Genomic DNA, 12,806 nt, shown 5'->3' with positions numbered 1-12,806 from the left:
GTCTTTTGGCTTGGAAGGCAGAGTCGACCACTGGAACGAAAGAACCGAAGATGAGCTGGAAGACGATGGCTGCTGCAACTCCTGGACCATTGGTTTGCCCAGTGAAGCCCTGCTGCATGTCCGAATCACCAAGTTCATCTCAACAGAGAAGCCCCGCAAGGACAACTTCTCCCTTTGAGTTGGTGGGACCAATCAACTCGACAGTAAGCTACCAGTAAGCCACCTGCATACCAATCTCAGAGCTGGTTGTATTTTCCTCAGAGTTCTGCAGGAAACCGAATAACCAGGGAGAGGGACACCAGTTTGTGTGCTTTACTTACAGCTACCGGAATCGAAGTTTGCCAGTTGCCACTTTTTGACCAGTCCCAGTGAGGTGCAGGAGTCCCCAGACATCCTCCCTCTTGTCCCCACGACTGAGGCATAGCAACAGCGAGATCTGCAAGAACTGCCAGGAACAGAAGTCATCAACTGCATCTTTTTCTTCATTGTAAGGTGAAATCACCTCTCGCAGTAAAAGTGCTTGAAACTCGCAACTCGCAGGACTAATCAGCTTGTGACCCAACATAGGATTCTTTTTTTTTTAACAAACTACTTCTAAGAACTTGTGCAGACTTTTCCGTTGAACTACCAGAACCGATTTGTCCTATCCAAGACTTTTACCCCTTGGCTTCGGCCTAGCCTACTAAATTGAATGAACTCAGAATATCTGCACTGTCTAAGAACAGTTGTAACCTTTCATGTTCTAATAACCTTTGCCTTTTACTCATCTTGAAAAGTATTCTGAAATAGTATTGAAGTATATGTGGCTGTTGTATAATTGCCTCCTCCTGATGCAGCCAGAGAGCCACCTGCAAATGGAAGCCTTGGAGAGGGCCTTCCCATGGTTCACAGGGCCGAAGTTCACAAAAAGTTGCGACGTCTTCCGAAAACTCTTTGTGCGGTCCAAATAGAACTTCAGCGCTCTAGCCACATCCTGCAAGTGCAAAGTCCCCTCAGCCGGTGACAAATGCGTCAGGAAGAATACAGACAACACCAGGAGCTCGTTTAGATGATAGTCCAACGGCACCTTGGGCATGAAGGAGGGGTGTGCCCGTAGCACCACCCAAGGTCTCATGGAATGTTAAATAAGGTGGTTTACAAGAGTGGGCCTGGATCTCTCCCACTCGTCGTGCGTAGGTGATGGCCACAAGAAATGCCGTTTTCCATGACAAAATCTTCAGTGGCGCCGAATGCATAGCCTCGAACAGGGGACCCATGAGCCTAGTACGCTAAATAGTCCTTTGACGAACTCCTTGACCAAACGATGCGTCCATAAGGATGATCGTTCAGGAGATCTGGTGTAGCGGGAAATGGCCGCCAGATGAACATTGATGGAAGCATGAGCCAGTCTTGCCTTGGCCAACGACAACAAATACGGAAGCACATGCGGAGCAATGACTCGTAGAGGGTCAATCTTCTGAGTACGGCACCGAACACCAAACCTCTTCCCCTTGTGCCCATAACATATGAGAGTAGATGAAGCTACTTGGCAAGCACCTCCTTACAATCCGCTGGGAGATCGTAGCCTCCAAACCCTAGTGCTGCAAGAGCCAGGCCTTCAGGTTCAGCGATCCTGGGTCGTGGTGCAGAATCGCGCCTCCTTCCCTGGCGAGAAGATCTGCGTCCACCGGAAGCTTGACTGGAGGGGACGCTGACATGTCCAGAAGGTCCGGGTACCATATCTGTCTCGGCCACGCCAGTGCAACGAGGATCATCCTGCACCTGGACCATCTGAGTTGATTGACTAGTCGAAAAATCAACAGCAACGGAGGGAACGCATACAGAAACAGGCCGTCCCAGGGGAAAGAGAATGCATCCCCCATCCCCTAGCTGGGGAAACCTGCTGGCAAACCACTGGCACTTGGTGTTCATTGCCGTCGCAAACAGATCGATCTGGGGATTGCCCCATCTGTGGAACAGGTGATCCACTTAGTCCTGCCGAAGTTCCCACTCGTGGCAAGAGCGCAGCTCCCTGCTGAGAGAGTTAGCAATGGTGTTCTCCACTCCTGCTAGATGAAACGGGAGGAACATCCCCTGGGCTATGGGCCAGTGCCAAAGGGCCTGTGCCTCTTTGGAGAGCGCCGGAATCTGGTTCCCTCCTGCATCCGGATGTAGTACATTGTGGTGGTATTGTCCATGAAGACGCGTACCACTTTGCCCTTGAGGGACGGAAGAAAGTACTTGAGGGGCCAAAACACTGCCCGCAGCTCCAACATGTTGATGTGCAGCGACTTCTCCTTCGGTAGCCACAGGCCTCTTGCATGAAGACTAGACAAGATCACTCTTCGCCCCATGGCATCCAACTTCTTCCCCTCACCGTCTGGGGGGGGGGGGGCATGAGCCCGAAGACTTCTTCTTGGCCGCTGCCGAAACCGGAGTCTGGATACGGCTGGGACCGTAAACAATTGGGCGCAGAGTCCGGCACTCTGTACTTCTTCTCGTAGTGATCCCTCTTCGCCAGAGCCGATGAAGGGTTCTTCATGAGGGACAAACCCTCGTCCCAAAATGTCATGCGACGGGGACCGGGGCCGTTTGTGGCTTAGGCCGATACGCTCCGTCGTCACCGCACTGTTGCTCCTCGTTGGTCTTATCGTCACCTTCATAGTCGCCCTTGTCAGGTTCCCCCCTTAGGGCCTGCTCTCAAAGCATCTCCCCTCCTAGAGGACCAGGAGGCTGGTGAACTCTTCCTCTGAGGAAATGTCTGTGCCCTGGAGAACTACTGTGTCTCTCCCCCCGCTTCTCTGCGACCAAGGAAGACAGTTTTCGGTGAAATGATGGGCATCACCTTCTCCTGAGACTTTTCGATGGGCTGGAATGAGGACTCCCTCCTGGCAGGCAAATCCACCTTGGCGGCCTTCGCGAGGGACACCGCAACTACGTCGATGGAGGTATGGGCCTACGTCCGATGCACCTAGACCTTCGTGGTCCTGGCCAAGTCCACGGCCTATACCTTAGGGGGAGGGTCGGAGCCCAGGTCCCCTTGGCCATATCCGTCGGGTCATGCTGGGTCTTCTCCAAAAGCTTACCCGGATGGTCCGACTTTCTCTTCTTTGAAGAGCTTGAGCGTTGGCTCGTGGTCAAAGGTGCTGGAGATGCTGAACTCGCCCTGGCTGCCAAGGAGCCAGTCGCAACGGCGCTCCCGTAGGCAGTGGACTTGTGGTGCTTTGCCTTTTGTTGGGTCCCCCGGGAGGGACAGCCTCAAAGGTCTTAGAAGACTGCTCAGCTTTCTTCTTCTGGGCAGGGGAGGCATGCTGTCGGGACTCACGCGGAGCAGGGGCCTTGGTCTGCAGCCACTCGTTGAGGCGATTGCGTCGGTCGGCCCACGTGCACGACACCATCTCCCGACAAGCCACGCAATCGTCCTCCACATGCGAATGGTGCGAATGTAGGCATAGAGGCACAGGGAATGTCCATCGGCCGAAAAGACGTTCCGTAGTTTGCAGCCGGGGCATGGAAAGTTCCCTTTCCATGGAGTCCGATAGGACTGGATTGCTGGAATTACTGGCACTGGTAGTACAGGTGCCGGGGATTCCGGCATTTATTTGCCGATAGAAGTAAGGCCTGCCGGTATATCCCAACTTGCGTTTTCCTTGTCTGGAAAAAAGCACCAGGGAACTCATAATGAACCCCTATGTCTTAGTGAATTTCTTGTATTGTTCCAATTGCACACATCACCCTACAGTGAAGTGTGATTAGGGTACCTTCTATTCTTAAAACATTTTCTGTACTGGCTTTTTTTGTTACCTTTACAATGTGTCTAGTATGTGCTGGTGGCAGCAAATATGTTTCCACTTTATTTTGTACCTTTTACTTGTGCTAGTTTGCATTTACCATAAGGGCAACTAAAAGTGGCTAGCGCCCTAAAATGGCTGTGCCCCAAGGTTTTTGCTCGTCCCTTGGCCATATTCTTCTTTGGCCTTCTTCCAGTCCTCTCACATCCGAAAATACCATATATGGAACGCCCTTTACCAGAGAAAGCTGCTGCTTTTGCGGGCCAAGAGGCAGTTTGTGCGTGAGCCCGGATGTCAGGGCTGGGACTGTCTGTTCACAGTACACTTCCTGGCACCCGATTGTCTGCTGCTGGCCAGATTTAGCCAGTGGCTATCCAGAATTGGATAGCCACTACCAGTTTGAATGGTGCAAATCCTTACCATTGGTGGAGCTGGACAAGCTTCCAGTCCCAATCTTGGATAAAAGGATGACTTCTACCAAGAATAGCAGCCAGTTGTCGACTCCTACAGCTGACCAACAACAACGCCAGCGAAGTCCCATTGAAGCCCGGTTCGACTGTCTGATCTCAAGAAGGCCCTCGTTGGTGCTTCGGCCTCGGGATCGGTGGGAGCAACCAATCTAGACCCCTGCTCGAGGACCCATACATTCTGAGCCTTCGGAAGTGTCCTTGGACCAACCAGTAAACTGAACAGCTCTCTACTGAGATATCTTACAGCAGCCAATGACATTCAGAGTGTACCCTTGAAACTAGGATGATCTTCAACTTGCTGTATTTTCAGTATTCTTGCATCCCTGGAAGACCGCCTGTCGCCGCCTGATCATGGTAACTGCCGTTGCAATCTGACTTCTTCACATCCTAGAGGTGTCCTGAGGTCACCTAGACCACAGAAGTCTTCATCTTTTCTTTGATGGGGTTTTCAGCTGGATGGGGTCTGGAACAGATTCCTAAGCACGACCACCGACTGACCGAAACTAAATCCTGGGTCCGAAAGGGACCTCTCTACACAAGCCCCAAGTCTCCCTTGACCGGATCAAGCACAGAAGACCGTCTCCAACAGCTTCTGGAACCTCAGCAGTGTGTCGGGGACAGGCGGGATAAGTTAAACATTTTTTGCATTTTATTTATTTATAACGCACACCACCAGGACCGGAGGCATCAGGGCGCAAAATTTGATATTATTTACATACATAGTTGCATACATGTATTTGCAACAGTAGTTAAAATGATGATATAATCGCAGAAATATGTATCAACAAGCAAAGATTGTTAGGATCAAAGCAAACAGAGAATGAGACGGTAGTGATAGTATTAACACAAGTTCGGCAAGTAAAAATGCCATAAATTACAAGGAGTCGGAGGCCAAAACAGCGACTGCGGAACTGTGGCGCATAAAGCAATGAAGGAATGCCTCAGTTCTGATCAAAGAGCCAAGTTTTTGTTTTCAACTTGAAGGTGTTAAATGAGTCCTCAGATCTGATGGTGGGAGGGAGCGTGTTCCACAACTTAGAGGCTAGGACAGGGAAACTTGTGCCCCCAGCTTTTTGAAGTTTGAACCTTGATATCGCTAGGCTGTGGGCTTGGGCAGTTCTTTGAGGTCCGGTGGAGGTGTGGAGGGAGAGCGGGTTGGAGAGGTACAGGGGGGCCTTGTTTGCCAGGCATTTGTGGGTGAGGGCAAGTGTTTTCAGTAAGATTCTGCTTGACAGGTAGCCAGTGTAGGTTAGTTCTGGATTCAGAAATGGGATGGTTTCTGGGAATGTTTAGTGCTGCCCTGATGGCATTGTTCTGGGTGATTTGTAGTTTATTTAAGTTCCCTTGGCTAGTAGAGAGCTCTACAATACATTTTTGACATGATGAGAGTTCTGGCTAGGGTGACGCTTTTCTGTGTAGTCAGAAAAGGTTTGCATGCTGCAATAAGTTTACAGTTGTAAGAAGAGGCTGATCTAACTGCATTTGGTTGTCGTGACAGGGACAAAGTGGCCTCAAGATAGAACACTTAATGTTTTTGTGTCATTAGAGACCTTAATGATGTTTCCATCTATGATGAATGACTGATAGGAAGGATCTAGTTTGTTGAGACGTTGCGAGGAGCCCAAGATGAGGAGCTCCATCTGTCGCCAAGGCATACTTCGTGTTGGGCTATCCACGCCGAGATGACCAGATATACGTCGTTCAAGGTCTTGGTGTCAGCTATATAGTCGCCAGTGATGGGAATGAGTAATGGGTGTCGTCAGCATAGTTAGTGTAGGAGAAACCCAGATAGTCAAGTACATCAAAGAGCGGTTTAGTGAAAACGTTGTAGAGTGTAGGTGACACGCATGATCCTTGAGGGACGCCGCAGTGAATCGGAGCGGGGTCAGCGGCTGCAGAGGGTGAGAAGAGCCTTATGGATTTGTTACTCAAAAAGATTTGATTCACGCTGTGGCAAAGTCAGAAGTGGGCAGCAGAATGAAGGTGCTGGCATAGGATTTGGTGATTGACCAGATCAAAGGCAGCGGAAAGGTCTAGGAGTAGTAGCAAGACTAGTTTCCCATTGTCTTTTAAGACATCAATTTGGGTTTTCAAATCTATCAGAGCCGTTTCGGTCCCATGTCTGGGACGGAATCCAGATTGTCGTAGACCCAGGAGATTATTGGATTCCAAGTAGTCTTGGATCTGCAGGTATGCCGCACGGTCTAAAATTTTAAGCAAGAACGGGACAGTAGTTATGGGTCTGAAGTTGGTGGGTATGCTTGGGTCTAATGATTGTTTTTTAAGCAGTTGGATCACCCAAGCATCCTTGCGGTTGTCAGGGACAATACCTGTTTTAAAAGAGGAGTTAATGAAGGCCGTGATGAATGGGCCAGGTTGTGGGCAGAATCCTTAATGATAGGAGCAGGGCAAGGATCGCCTTGACAGTTAGACGGTTTGATTCTCTTGATGATGTCTTCCACCTCAGAAATAGTGAGAGGGGAGAAGGCAAAAGGTTTAATATTAGGAGAAGCTAGATGGGCAACCTTTAAAGGGGAGGGTGGACGGTTATGCAGCTTCAGGCTGTCTTGTTCGTCTTTGATTTTGGATTGTAAAGTGGAGATTTTATTCAGTAGAGTGGACTGAATGTTGGCACACCATTTACTGTCTTTAGTACAGGTGTCATGGGGGGGAGGTGGATGGATCTTGAGAAGTTCTTTCAGTATGAAAACATACCGGTTTCTGTCCCTCATGTTCTCCATAAGGTTACATGAGCATAAAGTCCAGTACCTAAACTACTCCTCCATGATTTTGGTTGGAAGAGGTCTGGTCAATGATCCCTTCCCAGGCCTAAACTGGTGACTAGGATCATGTTACTTTACTTACACAAACTTTACTTCCCTTTCTGACTTTAGAATCAAAACCAGTGGCATCGCTTAATAAAACTACATGGAAAGTACAACTTTGTAAGGGATGACTTCAGGGCACAATACGTGTTAGGGGAGCTAATGTGTGGTTATTCTAAAGTGTATTTACTGAATTTCATGCATCCGAATACTTATCTGTGTTTCACTGGTTTCACTGGTCATTGAATCAAGTGCTTTCTAACTTTGAACAGTGAATGTGTATATATGTTTTATAGTAAGTGTGTGACAATATTTGCCTAGAGGTTTTTAAATATATAATATAGTTTTGTACTTGCCTGTCTAACTTGGATTATTGATGTTCCATGTGAACTCATTGTAGCCCTAGACTACTCTTGCAACCTGCATGAGACGAAGCCTTGCCACTCTGCTACCTTACCTTGATTGAGTTTGGTCAGTCTTCAGTGTCTACCTGTTCACCATAATAGGTTGGCCCCCAAAATCCACCAAAGGGTCGATTTTGGAAACACATCTTAACTGCTACCAATGCAGTGAAATGGCTTGCATCCCTGGTGAAGGCAAAATCTGCCACCAATCTAGCCCCAAAACCAAGGTAGGGGGATATAATCCCCCGATGGCCTGGGGGGTGCTTACGAGGCATTTCTGGGCCTCGGAGCCTTAAGGGTGACCCCTTAAAGAGTGAGAAAGGGATGTAGAGACAAAACCGACTTAAGCAGAAGTCCCTCTGACTAACAAAATAAATTGGAAAATGCAAAAAAGTAGGGGAGTTCCATAAAATGGAATTGCAGAACCCCCAGAAATGAAATTCTGCCCTAACGCTGTGAAATTACCAGGAACGCTGAAAGTATTGCTGGGTCACCAAGGAATCGAAGTCTTACCTGATGTGCAAAGACTGAGTACTGACAGCACCTTCACAATTCCAGAACCGTAACAAACAGCACAGGTACACCTTGCCATACCTTCAGTAGGTTGTCATTTCCTCCAAAGTAGCTCCATATCCTCTGAGTCTTTAGTCATCCTGTTTGCCTGCAGAACCTCACTGCCACCGGATCTGTGGCTTCTCAAGCAGAGTATAGGGCTACCACTTTTGACATACCATGGAATGCTTGTGGGAAAGAAACCCTTTTGCTTAGTTGTAGTTCACCCCCCTCCCACCCACCTCTGCCCACCGAACATAGGGAGGAGAGAAACCCTCATAACAATAAGGAGAGGTAAAAGAAAAAAATGTTATAGGCACTAGTGGTAGAGGCCATTGTGAATTGCACCAGGCTCTCCTTTTAAAAATGTGATGCACCAAGTAATGTTGAAGTATAAAGTCAGACCATAAGAGTAAGGTTTTCAGACTAAAGCCCATGTGAAGCACAAGTGGAACAAGTATCTGATATTCATAGGTCATGAAAACATCTTCACTTTTAATAGAAGTATTTACTTTATTTTGATAAAGCACATTACAGTGTACAATTTGTGTTGCATTAAAATACTGTTCTTTACTCTAAGGTATCGCACAATTTGGATGTTATGAATGGAAAAACAATATTGGGTGTGCAATGTACAATCGGACTGGGAAAACTGGAATACGAGTCAGAGTAAACAAAGACAAACACATAGTTTTGAAAGCATGGCCTTGGATTCAACAGCCCATGACCCGCACACACCTCAACCCCCACTACCCGCCCTTACCATAGTCTGAGGACCAGGTGGAGGAGTCTGCTGAAGCTGTGGCTGCTGGACCAGACTGGGACCTGTGGTGACCGAGGACACCAGGCCGGGCTGTGATGGAGAGATCATTATGGGCACAGAGGAGGTTGGTGGCTTTGGAGCCATTGAGGGTACAACTCCCGGAGCGATCCCCTGTGGCACTGGAGCATGACTGAAGGGTGGCACCACACCTGTAGGGTTCTGCAGCGTATTCAGGCTGGGGACTGTCAAAAAGATGTTCAGAGGAAGCGTCCGTAATGGAGGAAACATCCACAGAAAGAGAAAAGCAAAGGCAACAGTACAAAATATCAGGGAACACTGATAGATCGGGGGGGGAGGGGGATCAGCAAGCAAACATGGCAACACTCCACATTAGGAAGGAGAATGCTGCATGTGGGGCTAATAGCTGTCTCCAGAACTAGGACACCTAAAACAGGACTGGGTTCCAATACCAATGAGTCCTAGGACAGTTTATTAGTCTCAAAGGACATAAACAATCTCCTTGAAACAATCAGTGGTGTTGTGACCACCGTGCAGCAGGGTTAGTTTTTTACAAACACAGCCAGCATTGGAAACAAGTACATGGGCTGCATAAAATAAAACAAAACATACCTGACCTACCAACAAAGTATGAAATGCACTTCTTTAGTAGGCTGAAGCAGCAAGAAACCATTAGTAAACCAGAATTCAGCTCACACCGTGGCAGTGAGTCAAATACACGGTTTTGACTGGCAAAGAAAACTGCTGGAAATCTGAATTTATCTGTGGGAGACTGAAGTGGCTGGATATGGCAATGCAACGCAAAGTGAAACATTGCTGGGCCGCCATATCATGCCTGCCATGCTCACAACCTACCTTGAGAACAGGCCAGCACTAGACCTTCAATGTTATGGGTGAAGGTTGCCTGCCTCCCATTAACTGTTGAATCTGCCCAAGCAATTTCAATTCCCAAAATCATGCAGATCCCTCTGAACATCAGCGCTTCAAGACAAAGTATGGAACAAAAAAAAGACTAGAATGTTCTTGAAACTGTGCCACTGGTAAGGGATGGAGTCTGAATGACTGTATGCATGTGTTGCAACATGCAGTGTGACTGTTACCACATTTGGTACTTACAACAGTTAGCCATGCTGTTCTTCTGGTTCTTTGCAGTCTCCACAGCCGACATTGCAGCAGCCTTCGCAGCAGTCAACGCTGGGGGGACCTAAAATATAGCAACAGGCAGATAAGAAAAGAGGGGAAATAAAAATAAAAGGCGAACATGAGGGGGAGTTCATTGGAAAACCTGGAAAAACGGAGTGGCAGACAGTCTAGGTAAAACGAGGGGTAGAAATGGTGATGTGCACAAGGGACAGATTGAAGTTACCCACAGAGAAACAAATATCACAAGATGCTGAATCAGAGGAAATAGGATACATGATATGAGTCAATTATAACACACCTGTACACAAGTGTTTCAAGGCACGACAAGACAAGGAAGGGAGGACAGAAGGAGGACAAAACAACGAGCTTACTAGGCCTTGTGTCATTCAGATCATGCAAGTTGGGGCGCAGGGGGGAAAGGGGGGGGGGGGAGTACAGGGCAGGGGAGTAGTGAGGGGGACAGTGCAAAGTAACTAGTAAGTGCAGCCGGGAGGTTGCTCTTAAGTGCAGAGAGTCAGGGCACTGTAGGGTTGCAGATACAGTCCCTTAAGTGGTTGGGAGGCCCGGAGGCAGTCCAAGTTCAGTGGGTGGCCAGGTAACCAGTATGCGCAGCAGACAGGGACATCAGCGAGGGAGAAAGAAAGCAGAAGCAAAAAGGAAGGTCTGGAGTTGCTTCCGGAACCTTAGGTGGTCCTGCTCAAGTTTTAGAAAGGCAGGGAGGCTGTTCCAGAGCGAGGCCCCAGACGAGTACAGAGATCTACCGCCCCCCTGTCTCTGCCTGGAGAAGCATCTGACCCATTGAGAGTTGGAGGTGGATGAGCGGAGGGTTCGAGAAGGGAGATGCTTAGGTAGAGGTCTCGCAGCCCTGTTCTGGATAAGCTGTAGAGGGCGAAGAGTAGAGGCAGGCAGATTTAGAAAGAGGCTGTTGCAGAAGTTCAGCCTAGAGAGGACCAGGGCGCTCTGGAGACAGTCAGCTTCTGGGGGAAAGTGAGAAAAGGAAGAATACCTCTAAGGAGGTGCAGCTGATGGTGTGACTTATTAGAGACGTCAGAGATGTGAGGAGAGAAGGAGAGGGTGGAGTCGAAGAGGACCCCAAGGTTCTTGGCCTCGCTGAAAGGAGCAGCTAATGGGCCCAGGGTGGGCAGCCAGAGTGGGAGAGGGAAGACGGGAGCAGGAGTCCCAATGAGGAGGATCTCAGTCTTACTGGCATTAAGGCAGAGATCCGTGCTTCTGGGTGGTCTGAAGCCATACAGGTGGTCATGGAGACAACCAACCGATTCAGTATGTAGATTAAGCTGGGAGGTGGCCAGCTTTTCCAGGAGTTTCCCCAGGAAAGGAGTGATGAAGATCGGGCGATAGTTTTCCGGATAGGAAGGATCGGCAGAAGGCTTCTTAAGGGGGTGCACAAGGGAGTGCTTAAGGGGGAGGGGAAGGTTCCAGTGGCAAAAGAGTGATTGCAGAAATCGGCCACGGCTGGAGCAAGGGTGCCGATTTAGTCCTTGATGGTTCTGGAGGAGCAGGGGAGCACCCGCTTTGACGAGACTTTCATAGAGATCGGAAAGTAAGAGGGGCAGCCCAAGCAATGGGGGTGGGTGAGTCACACACTAGGGGCAAATACAGGGAGGGTCAACACAAGGAGGCAAGAAGTACAACACAGAACAAGAAGACTAGGGCCTTGCAAAGTCCTAGTGTGAGTGGAGAGAACAGTGCACGCAGAAAAAATACACTACAATGGAACTCAAGGCGTGACAATGCAAGTACAGTACAGAATACACAGCTGGAGGTGAAAAAGGGGGCCCTAGAGGGGAAGAAGAGAACTGCAAGCACGTAAACAATACAATAGCAACACAACAAAGCAAAACACTGGTAGTCCATGGAAAATGGAAGTAAGAGGAATGCAGACAATGCAGTAGTGAAATGCAAAACAGTGGATTGAACAGTACAGTGGTCACAGAATGTAAAGGCATAGGATGTAAGGCAGAGGCAGGGAGTAATGCACTGGACGCGGCTCAGGGGAGCCTGAAGAGGAGGAGGGAAAGGGTATGGGCAGCGTGGGGAACAACACTGAGAAGGATGCGCTAGGCCGGGGGGTGACTGGGTCCAAGTTGCGAGGGAACGCGCGTGGCAAAGAAGGCGGTGGGAGCTGGGCTTAGGCTGCGAAAAGGAGGGAAAAAATATGGGGCAAGGCAAGCATAGGAGAACCGATCCAACATGGTTGTGATCTGAAAATGATCTACTCTAGGGTAGGGTAGGGTAGGTGACGTCACTACAGAATCTTAGTTTGCAGCCGTACTGCATATACATCTTGTCTTTCCCGAGTGATCCCTTTACATTTTGCAGACTTTTTAGCATTATGTCTCTTTCTAGCTGGGAAACGTCTTCCACTACCTCAATAGAGGCTGCAACTCCATTTTTATTTGTGCTGCCTTGGTAGACCTTTAGGCCTCTGTAGCAGGGGCGCTCCAAAAGCATTGCATAGAAAACTCACTAAGACACTTGCTCGTTTTTATGTGCTAGTGGCGGTTCCTTTTTTGGAGAGGTGAAAATGAAGTAGTCTCCTGGTCTTAAAGGTAAGTAATGAAGATGCAGGAACCACTCCAGACCAGGTTAGTAGAAAAGGAATGCTTCTTTATTGAGTCTTAGTTACAGAGGTAGGAGAGAGGTAACAAGTATCCTTCTAGTTTATCTGTCGGTCCCAACAGTCACTCCAGGAACCCCCAGCACACTCCATTCCACTTGCATCATTACATTCCAATACATTCCATGGAGCCTCACTGCACAAACATATATACACAGATACTACACATCCTCCTTCCTAAACAAACAGTATGGAACCCCACCATAGGCCATAACTATGCCTA

General features: G+C 48.6%; 1 protein-coding gene across 4 annotated transcripts in view; it reads right to left on the bottom strand.

The window, feature by feature from the left end:
- MED25 (mediator complex subunit 25) overlaps positions 1–12,806 on the bottom strand; it is a 613,073-nt gene that overhangs the window by 466,420 nt on the left and 133,847 nt on the right. For all 4 annotated transcript variants that reach the window (XM_069605505.1, XM_069605531.1, XM_069605522.1 and 1 more), the window contains exons 9-10: positions 9,919–10,006; positions 8,785–9,026 (exon numbers count right to left, since the gene is read on the bottom strand). In XM_069605505.1, coding sequence (XP_069461606.1) covers positions 8,785–9,026; positions 9,919–10,006 — 330 coding nt within the window. The remainder of the gene's footprint in view (positions 1–8,784; positions 9,027–9,918; positions 10,007–12,806) is intronic.

This window comes from Ambystoma mexicanum, chromosome 1p, assembly GCF_040938575.1.
Source record: "Ambystoma mexicanum isolate Mex_15411 chromosome 1p, UKY_AmexF1_1, whole genome shotgun sequence".
Lineage (NCBI taxonomy): Eukaryota > Metazoa > Chordata > Amphibia > Caudata > Ambystomatidae > Ambystoma > Ambystoma mexicanum.
This window is presented reverse-complemented; position numbering and strand designations above follow the sequence as displayed.